This window comes from Chionomys nivalis, chromosome 7, assembly GCF_950005125.1.
Source record: "Chionomys nivalis chromosome 7, mChiNiv1.1, whole genome shotgun sequence".
In the NCBI taxonomy this organism is placed as follows: Eukaryota; Metazoa; Chordata; class Mammalia; order Rodentia; family Cricetidae; genus Chionomys; species Chionomys nivalis.
Window position 1 is genome coordinate 49,453,831 of NC_080092.1, and position 21,899 is coordinate 49,475,729.

Consider the following 21,899-nt stretch of genomic DNA (forward strand, 5'->3'; position numbering starts at 1 on the left):
AAATTATCAAGATGCCAGATGATTACAGATGACTCCAGTTTTGATAAGAAAGAGGGTGGCATTGGAGTGAAAATCCATCCTAACCATAAGGTTCTCCTTAGTCACTGGGAAGACCAAAGCTAACCACTAATCTACACACTCCTCAAGCATTTCATCTTAAACTTATTTCAAAAGATGCTAGAATCTCTCCAGTTTTAAAGTTTACTCATTTTAGAATTAATAGGAAGAAAAACAAAAGTAGATCCCATCTACATACTCAGAGTAGAGTTCAGAGTTGAAATTAGATAGCCAAAAAGAACTCCTAAGAGTCATCCTCTGACTGGGCGGCGGTGAAGCACACCTTTAATCCCAGCACCGAGGCAGAGGCACGAGGATCTCTGTGAGTTCAAGACCAGCCTGATCTACAAGAGGTAGTTCCAGGATAGGCACCAAAGCTACAGAGAAACCTTGTCTCGAAAAAAAAAAAAAAAAAAAAAAAAACAAAAAAGAATCATCTTCTGACCTCCACATATGCACCATGGCACACACTGTACACACCACACACACACATACATGAGAGAGAGAGAGAGAATAAAATCCTTAAATATATTTTTATAAAAAGCACTAAACCCAGAAATTTTTAGAGATTGAGTCCACCAAACTCCTTGGAAAAAGAGTGGAAATTAAACCTAGTAAGAAAGTGACCCACTTCCCAATAAAGATTCGCTTCAATGGTAAGCTCCAGCTACCCCCTCCCCCCTCACCCCCCCCCCCCCCCCGCTTAGAAAAAAATGCAAGTTCTAAATCAGAAGGACTCAGGGAACCAAAGCTGCAGTTCACTGCACCAGGGACTGAGTTCTAATACAGGCTTGCATCTGACCAGCAATGACGCTGGTGTCTGCAGTTCAAGCTAAACACAGGAAACAGAGCAAAGAACTGACCGACTTCATGGGACAGACTTTGCTAAATGTAATAACGAGCTCCGAATCATAATATGCATTGATTTATTTTCGTGTGTGCGTGAGCATGCACCGCAGCAGATGTGTGGAGGCTGGAGGACAGTTTGCGGGAGAGCTTCTGGTACTTTATTGTGTGGGTCCAAGGATTGTTTAAACTCAGCTCATCAGGCTTGGCAGCAAGTGCCTCTACCCAATAGGCCATCTCCTTTGCCCCATATCCAGCATTAAAAAAATAAAAATACAAACTAGAGGAAGGAAAACCAATGTAACTATGAAGGTAATTAAAAACAAAACAAGATAAAACCAAAAACATCCATTAGAAATTCCGGGAGATGGCCAGCAGTTAGTTAAGAGCAGTGGCTGCTCTCCCAGAGGACCCGGGTTTGATTCCTGACACCCACATGGTGGCTCATGACAGTCTTTAACGCCAGTTCCCGGGAATCTAATGCCCTCTTCTGGCCTCTGCAGGTATTGTACACATGTGGAACACAAATATACATGCAGCCAAAACACCTACACACTTAAAATACAAATAAATAAATCTTTATAGGTCCTATAAAATAATTCGATACATTAGAAAAGATTCATCAGGAAAATAATTCTACTAATGCATCTTGAGAGTCCTTGAATAGAACGAAATTCCTTTGCACACTGCATCAGACCTCTATGTTCTAACATTCCTCTTCTACTTACAATGGAAAGACAATGTCCTGGACGGCTTCAAAGTGACACGTCGCAATGAGCGTCTCTTTGAAGTCAGTGAAGTTTACACGATAGATGTGCGATTCCTCTGTCCCTACAAAGAACTGGTGCCCTTCTCCCCGGAGCGTGATAGAAGTGATACCGCCTTGCAGCTGCAGTTTCCTTTGGGGAGAAAAATAAAGGGGAAACAGAGTCACTTGACCAGCAAGCATTTGCTTATCTGATCGCAGAGGACACAAGCTAGTCATTGATGTAAGACAGGCCCTCAAGGACCAGGTGGGAAGGCCTGAGTTATTCACTCTTGCACACCCATGATCAGGAAGGAAGGGTTTACCATAGTAGGTTTAAACACTCAAAGAAGGTCTATCAGGGCAATGTGGCCTGATATGGTTTGTACAAGGCAGGAAGGCTCCTGGGCACCAATGCCAGGGCAACCTGTTTCTAAAGATAATCTGAAAAATTAGGGAAAAAGGTCATAGTCCTGGTGTTATGTCTCAGTGTGGTATACAACCAAGTTATGTGACTTATCAAAGGGTGGTGTGCCTCTGGGTCACAGCAAATGGCTTTGGTTTGGTTTCACGTGAACTTTTTCATGGGAAGAAACCACTGGCCCTTGTGATTCGGCTACTCATTTAATAGCAAGATGCAATTCTTTAACCAGATATGATTTTTCCTTTTAAACAGGACCTCACTGTGTAGCTCTGAATGGCTCGCCACTCTGTGTAGAACAGGTTGGTCTGGAACTGACAGAAATCCTCCTGTCTCTTCTGCCTCCTGAGTGCTGTGCTTAAAAGGTGTGAGTCACAATGTTTGGCAAATATGGTTCTTCGTTTAGTGTTTAGCTGTTGGATTTCAGTGAACGTTTCTCTAGTGCGGTGGTTCTCAACCTTCCTGACGTTGCAACACCTTAATACAGCTCCTCATGTTGTGGTGATCCCCAAACCATACAATTATTTTGTTGCTGCTTTATAACTGTAATTTTGCTACTGTTATGGATCGCAATGTATTCTGATATGCAGATGGTCTTAGGCAACACCCAGACTGAGACCCGCAGCTCTAGTGGGGCTCTATGTACCCCAACTCTCTGGGTTCAGAACTCACTTGATGGGTTTGTAGCTGGGGCTTTTGCAAAAGACCAGCACGCCAGCTCCGGAGCCGACCAACAAACCACCCATCTTCAGGCACCTGACGGCCGACACTCCCTAGGGGAAGAAACAAGGCTGTGAGAGGCCCCAAGGGTTTTGTCATTAAACATCAATGCAACACCTGACACAAGAGAGCACGGCGGAGGTCACCTCAAATCTGCACTTATTGTTTGGTGAAGATCACGGTGTACCTCCAGGTTGGCCAAGAGCGTTCAGTTACATCCACAAGTTCATGTCTTGGGAGATAGCCTTCCTGGTCCTGCAAGAAGTAGTCAAGCTTTGCCATCCTTCCTCCTTAAGATCACCCGTGCATTTGAACATGCATATAGTAATGTTCATTTATTCATCCACTCAAGTCCAGTTCCAGCAGGAAGCATAAGCACAGCCTCTGTTAGCTAGTTCTTCAGTTGCCATGGTTTCCACCAGAACTTATTCCTATAAATGCAGGGTCCAATATGACATCCCAACACAGCACAGATTTCTTAGTGACTGTATTTTCTGAGCTAAGGCATATGGTATACAATCTTACCAATAGTTGAAAACATATTTAAGATTCCAGACAGTCTTCAAATATATGGAGGAATGATTGACAGTTCATAACATGCTCCATAAGGTTCTAATTTAAAATGGGCGTGATTGCCATGGTTTGAGTGTAGCCGCCCCCAGCAAGCGTTTATGATGGAACCTACATCCTAGTGCAACAGTGTTGGGAAGCAGATCCTTGAGATTAGGTCATGAACCGGCTGTGGTGGTGCACACCTTTAATCCCAGCAACTGGAAGCCAGAGGCAGGTGGATCTCTGTGAGTTCCAGGCCATCCAGAAGGAAACCCTATCTCAAAAAAATTTAAAAATAAAAGTAAAAAAAGAAAAAGAAAAAGTCATGGAGCCTCTTTCCCTACAGATGGGGATGGTACTGGTTATCAAGAGAGTGGTTCAGCACATAGATCACATAGATGCTTGCCATTCTGTGCTCCTAGATGCTTGCAGGCTCAAAAAGGGAGAGCACTTGGTCCCCAGACTTAGTAAAAAGTGACCCTTGCTTTGTCACTGTAGGTTATCTGCATATTCGGTCTTCCCTCATGGGATGATACAGCCCACTGAATGCTGGGCTTCTAGAAGCCCCAGCCTCCAGGATCATGAACTGATTCAACTTCCATTGTTCATGAATCACCTAGTTTCCAGCATTTTGTTATAGCTATGCAAAACCAACTAAGATAATGGCTAATGTTTTATTTTAAAATATCCAACATATCTAGTATATGACTCAATGAGCTTATGACTTAAAGACTTTTGAAGGTTGGCCTTATAGTTCAGTGATTGGAGTGCTGGCCCAGCAAGTACAAGGCCCTGGGTCTGATCCCTAGCATCACAAGAGACAAAAACCGAGGTTTGAATATCGAAAACTAAATACATCCTTTCCGGTTTCTTAAAGCTGGATTTTGCCTGTTCTGACTTGAAAGGCATTCCACAGGGTCTGAGAAGAAAAACAAAGGCTTGAGAATGAGAAGGAAGAGGTGGCAACTGTTCGCTTTAGCAGACCTGTTGTCTTAGTTTGGGTTTTTATTGCTGCAAAGAGACACCATGACCATGGCAACTCTTATAAAGAAAACATTTAAACGAGGGGGCTCTCTTACAGTTTCAGAGGTTCAGTCTATTATCGCCATGGCAGGGAGCATGGCGGCGTGCAGGCAGAGGGGGCACTGGAGCTGAGATTGCTACTACATCTTGCAGGCAACAGGAAATCAACTGAGACACTGGGCGGATTTCCTGAGTATGTGGAACCTCAAAGCCCACCCCCACAATGAGACACTTCCTTCAGCAAGGCCACGCCCACTCCAACAAAGCCACACCCAATAGTGTGAGATGATGGGATTATGGCAGCCAATTACATTCAAGCTACCACACGTCTTTGCGAAACATATTCCCACTCTGTGGCTTGATCTCTCAGATTCTTGGTGATGCCTTGTGCAGAACTTAAACTCTTCGATATCGAGGCTCCACTAAGAAACTCTGGGATGGCTGTGGTAGTTGCCAACCTGACTACATCTGGGATCCACTAAGACCATGCATGCACCCACAAAGGATTTTCTTGATTGGGTCCTTTGAGATGAGAAGACCAACTCTAAATCTGGGCCACCGCTTCTGGTGGCAGCCCATATAAAAGGACAGATGAGGGAAGTTTATGCTTTTTGCCTGCTTGCCCTTACTCTTTCTTGCTGGCAGGTTCATCTGTTCTGCTCCTGGGGTGTTCCTTTGCTGGTGTGAGAGCCTACTTCTTCGGGGTTCTAATGTAGAATGAAGGCTTTGAGGGGTCTGGGACTTCCCTGGGACTCCAGCACCGTATTGGCACTGCTGAGACAACCAGAGTCACAGACTCTGATCCTCGGCCTCTCTGCCAGGAGACCGCTGTTATTGGACTACTCAGACCACAGCCTGAAAGACACACAGATACATCCTCTTACAGATTTATACTCATTCTATCGGTTCTGTTGCTCTAGAGAACTCTAATATGACATCTTTCCCAGATTGCGCCTTACATGTTGTATTTAAAATGTCATCACTAACCTCTAGGTCATGCTATTTTTCCCCTGGATTATCTTTTATAAGTTATATGTTTTATATTTAGCTCTGTGATTCATTTTGAGTTCCTCTGTAAAGGGCTAAGTTTGGTGTCTGGGTCGTTGTGAAGGTTGGGGGAGCGTGTTTTGGACATATGGGTGTCCACTTGCACCAGCATCATTTGTGCAAGAACTGTCTTTGTTCCTCTGTCAGATAATGTTAAGAATGTTTGTGTAGATCTATTTCTGGGCTGTTTTGTCTGCTTTTTCATTAAAACCAAGTCTTTATTACTTTAGACTTAGGGCAAGCTTTGGAATCAGGCCCTCGAGCTCCTCCAATTTAGCTCTTCAGTGCTATGCTGGCTGCTCTGGATCTTTTGCTGCTTTTTGTCACCATTTGAATCAGTTTCTCAGCATCTATAATTAACTCTGGGTTTGGTCACAATTATATTAAAATTGTAAATCCAGTTGGAAGAACTGGCTCTTTGTGTGTGTGCGTGTGCATGTTTTGTCGTTGTGATTTGGCTTTGTTTTGTTGTTGTTTGTTTGTTTTATTTTGTTTGGTTTGTTTTGGTTTGGTTTTTGAGAAGGCTCTCATGTAGTTCAGACTGGTCTTGAACTCATGGTCAACTACTGATCCTTCTGCCAACACCTCCCAAGTGCTGGGAGTCCAGATATGAGCCCGCCAGTGCAAGTTCTAACACCTTAGCAATAGTGAGTTTCCCTATCTAAACACAAAATAGTTCTCTATTATTTCTTCTCTGATTACTTTTGTTTTGTGGTTTTCTCGTTGACACCTTGTAAAAACTCTGTTGTAATTATTGCTGCTATCATCACCATCATCATCATCACGGTCAACTCCTTCCAATATAGAACTGTATGTCTATCTAATAGGCCAATTTTAAACCACGATAACCTTTGCCTCTCTCTTCAGAGAACATTTCAGTAGAGTTTCAAAATGAGCAACTGCCCAAGGTCCTTTGATTTTTCAAGCAAGGCATCTTAAGTGGCACCTCTTATCTTCTCATCCCTCAAGTGATCTTTTCTTTATGGTGTGAACCATCAGTCCTGAGAGGATCGGCAGCGCAGGAATTGGGAGGAGGCTTAAATGCCAGTGGTTTGAGGGGCACTACCACACTGGCATCTGGTTTGTAGAGGAACTAAGCTTCCAAGTACTGTCAGGCATAAACAAACAACCAAACAACAAAACCAAACAAACAAACAAACAAAATCCAAACAAACAAACAAAATCCAAACAAACAAGCAGGAACTGTGCCTATCAATAGTTTTCCACTAGTGTCTTCAGACGGCCTCTGGAGGCCTAGCAGGCCTGGAACTGCAGGGTTCTAGGCTATGTCTCCCTTTCCTCTGATGGGCCTTGTTTTAGCTGCTTAGTATTAGAATCTGTTTCTCTTAAATAATTAAAAGAAAGGTCAATCTAGGTCACTCTTTGTTCTCCTATAGAATCATTTCTAAATAGTCCTCTGTGTGTATTGCCTGTATCATGGATTCTTCCCATTTTTATGGATTTCTTTTAAAAGTTGAATATTAAATGGTGATATGATTAAGGAAACTGACATTTTCCCACAAGGCCTGCATAGTATTTCGGTTTCTTGAGAATGTCTGTTCAGTGGGAAAGTAGCTGTGCTTCCATAGGAACCATCTGTTTCTGATATCAGAAATGAGACAGGCAGGTGTGGGACTTCGCACACCAACTTCCCAACTCAAAGTTTAGTGGAAACAGTTCTCGGAACTTCCCAGGCACATGAGAGATAGCTGTCCTTGGCATAAAGTCGTCATTCAGTGGTGGGTCTTTTATTTCTGTTTAAGTGTTAGCATTGCTTACTGGAGTTTTGACAAGAATTGTTAGGAATCTTGCAACTTAGCACTGTTGATGACTTCTTGGTCTCATGAAAGACGTATAGCAACACTGAGGCTAAAATCCAAGGTAGAGTTATCAGAGTTAAACACATGCATGCACGCGTGCACACACATGCACGCACGCACACACACACAAACACACACATACAGATCAAAATGCACCCCTCTCTCCATCTCTCGTAGATGACAACCGGTCTGGAACCAATGCAGTTTCAGCTCATAAAGAAACAGACGATCCTGTGCTTTGAAGAGGGGGAAATAGGCAAGGTACTGCCTGGTACCCTACAGTGGCATCTAGGAATGTCTTTGCCCTGAAGAAAACCAGAGCGTAGGGCTTGGAGAATGGGCTAGTGCAGCATGTCAACTGGGTGTGGCTTTGCATCCATTGCTAATGGGCCTATTTTTTTTTCCCTATGGACTTTGCCTTAATGAAAGTCTTTGCTGTCAGCAGAGTAAAGAAAATGATGCCAGGGAGGACCAGACCATACCTTGGCAGGTTCTACTCACCAAGCTGAACTTGTCCTTCGCAGGCCCAGTGTCTGCCAATAGTTTGGTCCTGGGGTTCATTTTCAGAATGTCTCCAGTTGTAGTGCCGAGGTAGAAAAAGCTGTCGTCGTCAGCCATCTGTGAGGTCAGAAACAGAAACCTGAAGACCTGAGACTCCCCAGTGGTATATGGAGCCCTGGTTAGGGAGGAGATGAAATTCTGGGATGACTGACCAAGAAGCTCATGATAACATCTATTTCCCGAGATGCAAGTCTAGGTCAGCACAGCTGCGAGAGGAGCAGTCAGGGCCACCCGCAGCTGGAGGAGATGGCTATGGATTGTCCTTGACATTCGTTTGGGTCCGAGGCTCACATGCATGGCCAGTGCCAACTGCTGAGTCACCTCCAAAGGGCTCCTAGGATAAAGATGTGCCTCTCCTAGGAGGGCGCCCATTTACTTTATCTCACAGTTTCCAGAGGCTACGATCATAAAAAGAGGACTACATGTTAAAAGAAGACTAAGTCAACGGAGCATAAAGTTCTACGGATGAATTACGACTCCACATCCAAATCTATGAATAATATCTCTTTGTGAAAGAGTCTGCATTTCAACAATGAGTTTTACTATCAGTGACTTTATTTTTTTTTTATTTATTTTTTTTTTGGTTTTTCGAGACAAGGTTTCTCTGTGGTTTTGGAGCCTATCCTGGAACTAGCTCTTGTAGACCAGGCTGGTCTCGAACTCACAGAGATCCTCCTGCCTCTGCCTCCCGAGTGCTGGGATTAAAGGCGTGCGCCACCACCGCCCGGCCAGTGACTTTATTTTCAATGGAAGAAATAGCAATGGTGGTGGGGTGGGGTGCTGTATGCTCTGAGTATCACCCAGCCACACTGCTTCCCGCCAGGCCAGGCTTTGGATGTTTGATGACTGCTTAGTGCTGCCCAGCTCCTCCCAGCTGTGGTGCTCCCTCCGAGCTGTACCTCCTCCCCGACATTCTTCAAGGCTGTCCTCCCTAGCCTGACCCAGTGCGCACACTCTCCTGCTCAGGACTGCTGGCAGGCGCTTGCGCTACTAGCCACTGAACGGAGCAAGGGCTGAGCTGACACTTACTCCGGTGCTCATGACTATTCTTTTCTTCTGTCCCGTCTGACACTCAGTGGGCCAGATTTTCCTGTTTGGGAGATCCAGTTCCCACACTCGAATTGTCCCGCTACAAAGGAAAATCAGAATCAAATGAATACCCCTTTAAATGCCGCTTCACATATATCTTTTTTTTTTCATGCTTAAATAACCTTTACTCTCACAGCTCAGTAGACACATACAAACATACATGTAACAGACAAAAGCAAGGTGAAGTAATGTTTAATCTCACTGTGGAGGGTTCACTCCGACATTTTTATATTCTATTCTGTCTTTTCTATTTCATCCTACCCATTCAATTTCATTAAAAAAAACTCACTGGGAAATACATAGTCCACTATATATGTATTTGATAACTAGTTAATAAAGCATAATTGATAATTTGAGAAACTTTCCAAAAAATAATTATTAGCTCCTGAATTAGTCCCATCTCTTAGTGGCCTTTTATTCCTACCTTATTCTAGCATATTCTTGATTGGATTTCTCCTTGAAATCTAAATGATGAGACTGCTGAAATGTACTGAAGAATGTGAATATGTTTGAAATGATTCCATGGAAACAATCACATTAAATTGCATTAAAAGTAAAAAAAAAAATCTTAAATTTCATCCAGTGCCTTAGAAATTTTACTATTCAGTTCTGCTAGAATCTGTACCATCATTGGAATGGAACTTCTAGTAGGCCCATGGTTTCTCTGCTCTCTGGTAGAAGTGTGTTTCTAGCAGTCTTTCAGGATGACTCTGCATGACCAGACCCCAGGAGCAGTCCCCAGGACCAGACAAAGAGGACTGGCTATACCAGGCTTTTTCTTTTGGGTCACTAACCAGCTCCCAAATGATGACACAGAGACTTAGTAATTTTGAATGCTCGGCTTTAGGCTTGTTTCTGCTAGCTTGCTCTCTTTAGCTTAAATTAACCTGTTTCTCCTCATCTACATCTTGTCTTGCGGATTCTAACCTTTCTTCTCTTCTGTATATCTTACTTTCCTGCTGTCTCTATGTCTGGATGGCTGGCAGTTGCCTGGTTTCTGGCCCCAGGTGAGTCCCTTTCTCCTCTCTTCTTCCCCTTCTCCAGTCTAGATACTTCCTCCTATCTATTCTTTCTGTCTGCCTAACCCTTTCCTGCCTAGCTACTGGCCATTCGGTTTCTTATTAGACCAGTCAGGTTCCTTAGAAAGGCAAGGTGAAACAGCAATACATCTTTACATAACTAAACAAATGCAGCAAAACCAAATGTAACACATCTTTCCATAGTTAAAGTAATATTCCATTGCAACTGGTCTGATATCAGACCAGTTTTTTTTTTTTTTTTTTTTTTTTTTTTTTTTTTTTTTTGTGATTTTCGAGACAGGGTTTCTCTGTAGCTTTTTTTTTTTTTTTTTTTTGGTTCCTGTCCTGGAACTAGCTCTTCTAGACCAGGCTGGCCTCGAACTCACAGAAATCCGCCTGCCTCTGCCTCCCGAGTGCTGGGATTAAAGGCGTGCGCCACCACCGCCTGGCCTCAGACCAGTTCTTAAGTGAGACATCTCGTTAATTCACAAAGCAACTTGACTCTGAAAATCAGAATGTGCAGTCAAGGAATTGCATCACAATTCTGACCTTGATTTAACATCAACCAGGTGCCAGTGTGACAGCCTCCTCTGTTTCCTGCTGCAGTGCGGGGATACATAGCCTCTGATGGAGACTGGCAATAGACTTAGGGAGAGAAGGCTAGGGATGGAACATCCTTTTGCATAGAGGGATAACAAATTGTCAGCAATGAAAAGAGCACATTTATCAAAACAGCAACCAGGAGGCCACCAACACTGTAATGCCGTGGACCCTGACCAATGTGCTTTTCTTAAACCCTAGTAAGAACACTCCTGGCAAAACTCGAACCAACACTTTTACTCTCTTTGTAGAAGAAACTTTACTTTATTCTTTAGTGATTTCATGCGTGGGTGCACTGTTTTACATCATATCCACCCCTACTTCTTTTTCCAATCCCACACACATACACTTTCCCTTCCCAACTTCTCCTCCTCTTTCTCTTTTCGTAGCATATATATATATATATATATATATATATATATATATATATATCTTTTTTTGCTTTTTCGAGACAGGGTTTCTCTGTGGTTTTGGAGCCTGTCCTGGAACGAGCTCTTGTAGACCAGGCTGGTCTCGAACTCACAGAGATCCGCCTGCCTCTGCCTCCCAAGTGCTGGGATTAAAGGCGTGCGCCACCACCGCCCGGCTTTTCGTAGCATATTGAGACCAACGAGTGCTGCCCATATTCGCATGGGTTTGTGGACCATCCGCTAGAACACGGACAGCTAACTAGGGGCCACACAGCTGAAGAAAACTGACTCCCATTCACCACAGCCAATGGCTGCAGCTAGGTCAGGGCATCTCAGGGCTCTTCTCTAGGTTAGGTGACTAGGTTGATCTTATGAAGGTGTTGGGCAGGCAACCAAAGCCGCTGGGAGTTCATGAGTACAATGGCCCCGTCATATCCAGAACACATCTTACAATCTGTCTACACCCTCTTTCCTGATGTTCCCCAAGCATGGGTGGCAGGGGGAAGGTGATATTGATGTCCCATTTAGGTAATAGCATTACACAGTCACTTATTCTATGAACTTTGACCATTGGGAGTCTCTGTATTAACTGTCAGCTGTCTGGTGGAAGACGAGACCAGCTCTTTTCCTTGAGCATGACCCCCATCTGGCCAGTAGAAGAAATGCTCACTTCAACAAGCTGAGAGTGCACATGTCTAGGGTGGCCATTAATTTAATCTTTTCCTGTATGCCAGGGTCCTACTTGTTCCCTCTCAACTAACCACCATCAAGTAAGTTCACTAGCTCTTCTAGGGAGGAAGGAAGCACCCCTCCTCTCACCCTTCAACAAGGGCTGCGACTGTGAGCACAGTGACAATAACTCATCCTATAGCTTCTTGATCCTTTATGTCTTTTTTTTTCTTTCTTCACATCTTTTAGGTCTCCCTCCCCCTGCTCTTGAAGTAGAAGCTGAAAGGAAGAGAGATAAACATTTCTGAGGGTTTTTATTTTTATAGTCCACTGTGCAACTTGCGAACTTTCCATGCAATCTCTCGGCAACCTAAGGGATAGGTTTTGTGATCTCCCTGTGAGGTGATGCAAACAGAGCTTGTAAGAGCAGAACAGGATTCATACCCAGCTCTCTCAGACATTGAAGTGCATACTCTTCCCACTGTACTAAAAACAAGCACGTATTTAGTAAAGCGTCTGAACCAGGCGTGATGACATAGGCCTTTTCTCTTAACTCTTAGCATGTAGGAAACAGAGGCAGGCAGATCTCTGTGAGTTTAAGCCCAGCCTGGTTTACCTAGTAAGTTCCAGGACAGCTAAGGCTGCATAGTGTGACTATGTCTCAAAGAGAAATCAATTAATGAATTAAATAATCAAGCAAATAATGTAGAAATAAAACAGGGTTCTTCATTTTATTCTTTCCCTCCTACTGACAAGTGCAATTATATACACTTATGATATAGAACATGATGTTTTAACACATGTATACACTGAGGAATGGTTAAATTAAACTACTAAGCATATGTATTACTTTACTTATCTTTTTGTAGTAAGAACACTTGAAATCCACTCCTAGCAACTTTTAGTGTTATTTAATACATACCGTGCGCATATACTGTTATGAACTGTAGTCATCATAGGGTATACAAATGGAGTGTCCATTGGTAGATGAATGGATGAAGAAAGTGTGTATATACACAAAGGAAAACTGTTCAGCCTTAAGAAAAGTGGCCATCTGGAGAACATCATCCTGGCTGGGATAAGCCAGTCAGAGAAAAGACAAATATTGCCTGATCTCACTCATGTGGAATCTAAATGGAATGTACCAGAGGCTGGGGTGGGAGAGGGAAAGCGGAAGATGCTTGCTTGGGACACCACATCTTAGTCAGGAAAAGTAAGTCAAGGTGTTTAGCTGTACTGAAACATTTAAAAGAGTGATATCTTTTTTTCTTTTAGAGGCTGGGTCTCATGTAGCCCAGGCTGACCTCACTCACTGTGTAACTAAGGCTGGCCTTAAAATTCCTGCCAAATACAATCTTTGCTTAATGGAGGACCTTTTAGTTCGGGGGTTCCTGTCTGCAAGGAAAGAGAAATGAGACTAAATGAATAAGAATTTAAGTTAGCAATTAGAATGACACTTACTATGTGGCTGGCACTTCACAACTGAGTTAATAATTCTGTAATAATTATAATTATAATTCTGTATATCCTAGGTGGATATACTCAAAAGATATTGTGTGTAATTCCCAAGGAATTAGTGAAAGTATTATTTTAAAAAAGGAAATATTGCAAAGAGTTATGCCAACATCTCAATCAGACAGTATTAATTAGAACATGCCAACTTTAGTTTTTCTTTACTTTTAGCCTACAGAACTGTACACATAGTAAGATTAAAATGTATTTTTCAAAGTGGAGAGAGAGAGAGAGAGAAAGAGAGAGCCTATGGTTTTATTGGTTGGTATAGTGTAGATGCTGAAACTGGGGTGCTGGGCTGTCTCAAGGAGAACTTACAGTGGAATACACAAAACCATGACTGTGACAGGGCATCCTGGTGTCACAACAGAAATCTTAAGAATGTGGAGCACTCTTAGATATCACATGACACTTAAGTGCAAATGATGCGAAAAAAGATTGTTTCCCATTAAACTTAAGGCTTGACTTTTGGAGAAACGCTGCCCACAGACGTTAGAACACACTGATGCCCTCAGCTGCTAAGGAACCAAAGAACCCAGACCCAGCAGAACAAAGAGACAAGCTGCTCTGCAGACCCAAAGGGGGCTGAAGAGCTTCCGAGTCTGGGCTGCCTGGGTCCCGGCGTGGTTTGCCTGACCGGCGAGGGCTTTCATGGATGCCAAGGAATTTACCTCCTCTCAGTGAGTCCATCCTCATTCAGCCATGGAGCAAATGTACCCTGTGTGTTCTAAGGTGGGGACAGGAGACATTACAGAGGCAGAGCAGCACCGATTTGCTCTGGCCAAGAAAGGAGCAGACAGCGTGTGCCTGTCACGGATGGGAGACGACCGAGTTGCAAAGATAGCTTCCCTGAACTTATCCCTCTGCCTTACAGTTTAGGATGTCTTCCCTTTACGCTGGTGGGGGATGTGGAAAAGGACATTTTTATGTCTGTTTCACCTTCCCCTCGGGACATCAAGCAGGGCTCTGAGTGCCGTTTGTAAATTAGTTCATGCTGGGGAGGTTCTGTTCACACGTTCAGCTCCCTGACCTAAGCTGGCTGAAGCTGACCCTACCTGAGTTATGACTCTGGCTAACAGCTTAAACATTGGAAATATACTGACATGGTTCTTTTGCAAAATATCACTTCGTTAGGCCTAAATCAAAAACAGGTGGTAAGAAATACCAACCAGGCAACTGTGCAAATTACTCGGCAAGCACAGATTGGAAATCATGTCTTTTCAATGACATGAAGAATCCTAAGAAGGATTCAGGACCAGTGAGGTGGCAGAGTGGATAAAGGAGCTTGCTGCCCAGCCTGAGTTCAGTTCTCAGGGCCTATGACGGAAGGGAAGAGCTGATTCCCACGAGCTGTCTTTTGACCTCCATATGCTTGCTGAGGAACATGCATGAACACACAATACAATATGTAATAAAATAGTTTTTTAAAGAAGGGTTTAGCCATTCCGAGGAATCTTTCCAGTAGACCGCAACAGCATTTTCAAAGGAATGTACTTAAAAAGCATCCAACTGAGAGGATTTTTTTCAAAGCTTACAAAAACTACAATGTAGTTTTTGCCCAGGGCGCAAGACATATCCTTCTCCCGTTGCCACACCCCGAACTGGCATGCGCATGTTTTCTGGGTAGGTGGCGGGGTAACCTGGGTCTGACATCCTCGCCGCACAGACTTACTTTCCAGCAGTGACAAACATCTCATCCAGGCACCGAGAGAAGATCACGCTGGTGGCATTGCCGACATTGAGGCCTGCCGCGGGGCTGCCGCAAATGGCATCTCTCTTGGCTACGCTCCAAACCACCACACTGCCAAACAAGAAGGGGAAAAGACACCAACAGGGCAAATCAGACGTTCCTCATTAACAACTCTTTTAATGGTTCCAGAAAGAAAAAGAACAAAATGAAAGGGTCCTAGTGAGGAAACGCTTGGCCTCTCCCTCCCCACCCGCAAGCATCTCCTCAATGCTTACACTGCTTCCTAGAAGACAAACGTGTGATGAAAACGTCTAAAAGCTTTGAAGGGAAATTATTCTGGGACTGGAAGCCAGTGAACCCATCAATCAAGGCATTTCAGGCATACAAGCATCAAGTGGAACAAGTATTCATCTCATGTAAAAATTTTCCTTGGGGCTGGAGACATGACTCAGTGGTTAGTTAAAAGTATTTGCTGCCCTTCTGAAGGACTGCAGGTTGGTCCCCAGCACCCACATCAAGTGTCTTACAACCTCCTGTAACTCACTCTGTAGGATCTGAGATGGCCTCTTCTTACCTCTGCTGGCTCTCAAAAACAAAAACAAACATAAACAAATGAATGAACGAACGACAACAAAAATCCCTTTTCTTCCCCCATGGTGTGAGATGGTTCAGGGAGGGATGGTGCATGCTGCCAAGCCTCCGGGTGACCAGAGTTCAGTTTGTGGAACTCACACGGTGAAAGGAAAATATGGATAAGTTGTTCTCCGATGTCCACATGTGCACCATGGCATACACAGACAGACAGACAGACACATAGATAGACATAATTAAAAACCCAGATGATTGATTTCTTAGGTCTTCACAGGGGTGCTCCATAAGTTCCCCTTTTTTCTAGTTAGTCTGGGAAGCCTCAGTCCTGTATACTACCCCACCTCCAGTGTGGACGTCAGATCCAATAAAGGCTTCTCGTGCCTCAAGGAGGTGTTCCAGCAAATAAAAAGAAGAAAATGGAAAGGCGACCGTAAACAAGATGATAATAAGGTAGTGTTTCCAAACTTAAAGAGACAACAGAACCAGAATCAACCAGACAGACAGCAGTCTGATTTGATCAGTACACCATTTGCATACTGTGAATTATTTAACCATTAATTTTTAGTATTTGTTTGAGACAGGGTCTCCCTATGTATGTTGCCTTGGCTGACCTGGAACTCACAAAGATCCACCTTCCTCCATCTCCCAAGATTTATTTATTTATTATGTATACAGTGTTCTATCTGTATGTATGCTTGCTGGCCAGAGGGGCACGAGATCTCATTACAGATGGCTGTGAGCCACCATGTGGTTGCTGGGAATTGAACTCAGGACCTCTGGAAGAGCAGGCAGTGCTCTTAACCTCTGAGCCATCTCTCCAGCCCCTGGATAACCTTTCTTAAACAGAATAAAGCCCAAATGCTTCACACTCAAAAGAAATGTAAATGTATTTCCATACAAAAGCTTGTATATATATGTTCTCAGCACTGTGAAGTATTAATGCCCTCTTCTGGCCTGTGCCATGAACAGTGATACATACGGGTGAAACACCAAGCAAATAGATAAGTAAATAATTGTCAAAAGAAAGAAACACATTTCAGTAAAGTACTAAAGACAGCAGGGAGGGATAAGGGGGGCTGTGAGGAGACAAACATGAACAATGTACAATGAGATACCATGATGAAACCCATCATTCCAAGCACTACTTAAAAAACTCATAAATCATTTTAATTAGAGGCTTCAGCCAATAGAACCCTTTATAGTAAGGGAATGAGAGAAAAGGCACAGGGAGACTTAAAGTTTTGAATACTAGACCTGTTTCCATTGTAGGACAGCACAGTTTCTTTATAAATCTCAGTCAAATAAAACATTTTTTTTTTTTTGGTTTTTCGAGACAGGGTTTCTCTGTAGTTTTGGTGCCCGTCCCGGAACTAGCTCTTGTAGACCAGGCTGGCCTCAAACTCCCAGAGATCCACCTGCCTCTGCCTCCCGAGTGCTGGGATTAAAGGCGTGCACCACCACCGCCCCGGCAAAGCTTTAATTTTAAGCTTTTAAATGAATGGCGCATACCTGAATAGGCAGTGAGTTGGACAATTTGAATTTGTGGTACATGTGTACAGTATGATTCCACAGTCATGGCAAAGAATAGGTATACATAGGTGTTCCGAGTGAAAACCTTTGCTGGTCTGAATGAGAATGGCCCCCATAGGCTCCTATATTCAAACACTGGGTCCTCATTTGGTGGAATTGTTTTGGAAGGATTAGGAGGTGTGGTCATGTTGGAAGAGATGTGTCATGGTTGGGGGATAGGATTTGAGGTTTCAAAAGACTCAAACCATTTCCAGTTTTTCTCTTGGCCTTGTGGTTGTGTCTCAGGAAGTAAGCTCTTAGTTACTGCTGCAGTACCGTGCCCATGTGCCTGCCACCATGCTCCCTGCCATGATGGTCATGGACTCTAACTCTCTGGCACTGTAAGCTCCAAATTAAACACTTTCTTTTATAAATTGCCTCGGTCATGGTGTTTTATCACAGCAATAGAAAAGTAACTAAGACAGAGTCGCATTGTAACAAAATAGTATGATAGTATTGATAAAAAATTAATAGATTAGTTGTAAAATATAAATTGTGAATGTAGAAAGGCAAGCCATAGAATGTTCATCACTATTAACTGGAGTTTTTGTTCCCTCTACCACCAAGTTGAGAGGATTGGATGAACTGGACCCCTTCCACAGCCTAAAATTGGACCAATTGTCTGAAGACAACTGTCAAAGCCACAGTGATCAACCAGGGATGGTCATCCTGCGCTTTCCTGATCCAGCAAAGTTTATCCATCGCTTTCCTCAAACAGTCTCATCTTCTTTAAGCAAATTTTAGGTAGTCAAAAAGCAAGCTTAAGGTAACCAAAGATAGCCGTTTTTACAGAGGTGAATTTTCCCATGTGAGACCTCTGGAGGTATGCTGGCTCAATGGCCAGCCACCAAGAAACCCATGCATGGAACCCAGGCACCAGGACTTCGGAAATTTCTCCAGGTGATTCAGTATGCACGCATGGCTGAGAACAGCTGCTTTTTAACAGAGGTAAGAATATTAACAGAAGCTGGGCGGTGGTGGCGCACGTCTTTAATCCCAGCACTTGGGAGGCAGAGGCAGGCGGATCTCTGTGAGTTCGAGACCAGCCTGGTCTACAAGAGCTAGTTCCAGGACAGGCTCCAAAACCACAGAGAAACCCTGTCTCGAAAAACCAAAAAAAAAAAAAAAAAAAAAAAAAAGAATATTAACAGAAAACTTCTGACTATATCTCTTATGGAAAAAAAAACCAGTCAAACAGGAGATGGCCCAGAGATGGCGGGAACCACTTACAAATGATTACCAAAGTCGCAAAAGTAATGAAAACTTTGTTGAATTTCTGTACGTTAAGAGGACATGGAACTAAATATCATTGTGCACTTGTGAAGCTCAAATAAAAAAATACTGTATATGCAAAAGTTATTTCAAAGTATTAATGCCCATGTGCAGCCAGAGCTGAGGACCTCTTCTGAGAAATTCTTTTCTCATGGCCTTTTCACACACACCAACCCACTCAGAGGTGTTCAGACCAACAGAGGACCTAGGAAAGGCCAAGCACTTGCCAGCTGTGGAAATACTCCTGGGAGATTCTACACAGATCGTATATTATTCTACCACCTATGCTCTTTAGCATTTAAATAGGAGTATGTATTTCATCAATTGCCCTTCCCAGTGTGATGTCATCATTTTCTATATAGCCCAGGTCATCCTGAAAATGATTTTTTTAAGATTTGCACATATTTCTTCCAGTTTCACTTTATACACGGTCTCTGTCAAATATCACCAAGTTCATCAAAGGGCAAAGATCATGACTTGTGGGGGAGGTAAAAGTATCACCTCTGCAGTCACACTACCAGAGTTTGTGTCCCTGCACTGTCACTTATCCACTAGTGACTTCAGTTGTTCAGTTGCCATTGGGCACCAGGGGCTTCCGTTCTAAAGAGTAGGCATGAGGCTCAAGTGAGATATTGCAGTGGAAGTTCTCAGAACACACTTGTCACGCAGGACCTACTCAAAGTATATTTGCCTTTGACAATGACTGTTATCATGGCTGTGATTATGATGTCTTTGACAGCATTGGTTTCTGACTGTAGGGGCACACAGTATCATCCAGGAAGATTTTGGGACTCCAGAGCCCAGACTGATCAAATCAGACTCTCTGTAGGTGGGCCCTGGCAGCAGGGAGTTGGCCAGGTGTTGTCCACGTGGTGGCAGAGCTGAGGACCACTTTTCTAAGCCACGTTTTCTCATGACTTGTCATATACAGCAGCATACTCAGACATGGGCAGACCAACAGAGGACCTGGGAAGGGACAATATACTTGATGTCTGTAACACCTGGTAGAAAACATGTAAGTAGCTGAGCAGTGGTGGTGCATGCCTTTAATCCCAGCATTTGGGAGGCAGAGGCAGACAGATCTCTGTGAATTCGAGGGGCCAGTCTGGTTTACAGAGTGAATTCTAGGACGGCCAAGACTACATAGAGAAACCCTGTCTAAAACCAAACAAAACACAAAAAACAAAAGCAAGCATAAAAGTAGGCTTCATTCATTACCTTCCATCATCTGGGCCTCCAAGTGAAACCAAGTATAAATCATTGGGCGAAAAGGCCAGGGCTTCGATTTTCCCCTTGTGCAGGGACAGCCGAGCAATCAGCTCTCTCTTCTTATAGTCCCACAGAATGATGTCTGCCTGAGGGGTGAGATACACTGTCAGATTCTAGACAGGCTTTAGTAGAACCTGAGGGGTGACTGCCTCTCTTGGTGAGAAATACTTAGTGATGCCACTGCCCCGTGTTAGACCATGTGGTAGAAACACGACAGACAGCAACAAAGTCAAAGCAGATTTAAGCTAAGTGTTTGCAGTCACCCGCCACAGCATCTGGTACCAGGACACCAGAGGCTTTCAGGGACAGCTCGATGGGCTGATGAGAGAAGGCAAAGGATGATGGGAGGACGGGCGTGCACACAGAGCTAGGAAGTGTGGCGCCTCTTCTAGGGAGGCACCTTTAAGTAAGTCAGTCCAGTGAATTCTTTGCATTTTATTCACCTTGAACCCCATGAACGTGACTTGTCCAGAGGCGATATAATCTCCTTCCTTGGAGATGGCCACACAGGAGACGTTGTTACCATGGCCGTGGAGGAATTTCTGTTCGTTAGTGTTTATTGCCTGGATGAGGACAGTGCAGCCCAAGGGATAGATCAGGTGCTCCTGGTCAGGGTGGCATTTGAGACCGTTGGGAACGTGTCCTAAAAGAGAGATTTGAAATAATTATAGCCAATAAACAATAATAACTATAACCAGGTGCAGATGTGGCTGGTCGTTTTGTTATTGTTTGTTCGTTGTTTAATCACAATACACAAGACAACACTCTTGAAATAAACATTTATTGAACTGGGACACATATGGAATAGTAGGTGATTTTATTCCATGAACAGGAAACTGGTTTAGCACATCTCTCCTCAGACTTTGATGTACCTAAAACTCCGCAGGGGGCCAGTTAAAATGATTCCAGTTTCAGGTTCAGAGCGAGTTAGGGCTCTTCCTTTCCAGTCAGCTTACAAGGGATGCTGATGTTGTCTGGAAACCTCACTTAGGACAGCAAAGCCCTAGGGCAGATTCTCTAATCCTGAGAGGCATGGGTGTGCAGGGCACAGGCAGCTTGTTAGGGGATGGCCCATAGACACAGGGAGAATGTGAGTACTTATTGCAAACATTTGAAGACTAAAGTTTTGGCTATTTCACTTGTTATGATGGCCTCCAGGCTCATTCATCACAATGCAAATGGCATGATGCCCTTCTTTTAAAAGGCTGAACAGCATCACAGTATATCTGTGTGCATCTCGCATTTTCTTTATCCATTCATCTGTTGATGGGCATTTGGATTATTCCTTTATCTTGGCTATTGTACATGATGCTGCAATGAACATGGTAGTTTAGATACTACTTCAAAACGCAATTTCATTTCTTTTGGGATATTTACCCTACGCTGGCTAGTTTTATGTTAACTTGCTATGGTTACCTGAGAGGAAGGAACCTCAACTGAAAAAAAATTCCTCCACAATATCAAGCTGTAGGCAAGCCTATAGAGCATTTTCTTAATTAGTGATTGATGGGGGAGGGCCCATATCATTGTGTGTGATGTCATTCCTAGGCTGGTGGTCCTGGGTCCTGTAAGAAAGCAGGCTGAACAAGCCATGAGGAGCAATCTAGTAAGCAGCACACCACCCCCCATGGCTTCTGCATCAGCTTGTGCCTCCTGGTTCCTACCCCCTGTTTTTCCTGTCCTGACTTCCTTCAATGATGAACAGTGATATGGAACTGTAAGCCAAATAAACCCTTTTCCCCCCAGGTTGCTTTTAGATCGTGGTTTTTTTTTGTTTGTTTTTTTTATTTTTCGAGACAGGGTTTCTCCGTAGCTTTGGAGCCTGTCCTGGAACTCGCTCTTGTAGACCAGGCTGGCCTTGAACTCACAGAGATCCGCCTGCCTCTGCCTCCCGAGTGCTGGGATTAAAGGCGTGCGCCACCACCGCCCGGCTAGATCGTGTTGTTTCATCACTACAATGATAACCCTAACAAAAACATACCCCAAAGTGGTATTACTAGACCATATGGCAGCACTGCCTTCCTTCCTTCCTTCCTTCCTTCCTTCCTTCCTTCCTTCCTTCCTTCCTCTTTCTTTCTTTCTTTCTTTCTTTCTTTCTTTCTTTCTTTCTTTCTTTCTTTCTTTCTTATGCTGGGTGGTGATGGCACATGCTTTTAATCCCAGCACTCGGGAAACAGAGGCAGACAAATCTCTGAGTTCAAGACCAGCCTGGTCTACAGAGTGAGTTCCAGGACAGGCACCAAAGCAACAGAGAAACCCTGTCTTTAAAAAACACATACACACACACAAAAAAAAAAAACCCCAACAACAAGACTATGTAATTCCTTTTCCTGGGTGTCTTGGAACTTGATATGTATGTAGATCAAGCTGATCAGGGAGAGTTTAAAGCCTTGCCTCACCAGGGCTGGGATTAAAGG

At 43.7% G+C, this 21,899-nt stretch overlaps 1 protein-coding gene across 1 annotated transcript in view; it reads right to left on the bottom strand.

Annotated features, from left to right (window-relative positions):
• Nucleotides 1-21,899, bottom strand: part of Cfap52 (cilia and flagella associated protein 52) — a 43,656-nt gene that overhangs the window by 13,596 nt on the left and 8,161 nt on the right. Inside the window, exons 2-8 of the mRNA XM_057773935.1 lie at nucleotides 19,926-20,125; nucleotides 19,432-19,568; nucleotides 14,764-14,892; nucleotides 8,822-8,921; nucleotides 7,733-7,849; nucleotides 2,742-2,842; nucleotides 1,632-1,802 (exon numbers count right to left, since the gene is read on the bottom strand). Of these exons, the coding sequence (XP_057629918.1) occupies nucleotides 1,632-1,802; nucleotides 2,742-2,842; nucleotides 7,733-7,849; nucleotides 8,822-8,921; nucleotides 14,764-14,892; nucleotides 19,432-19,568; nucleotides 19,926-20,125 (955 nt within the window). The remainder of the gene's footprint in view (nucleotides 1-1,631; nucleotides 1,803-2,741; nucleotides 2,843-7,732; nucleotides 7,850-8,821; nucleotides 8,922-14,763; nucleotides 14,893-19,431; nucleotides 19,569-19,925; nucleotides 20,126-21,899) is intronic.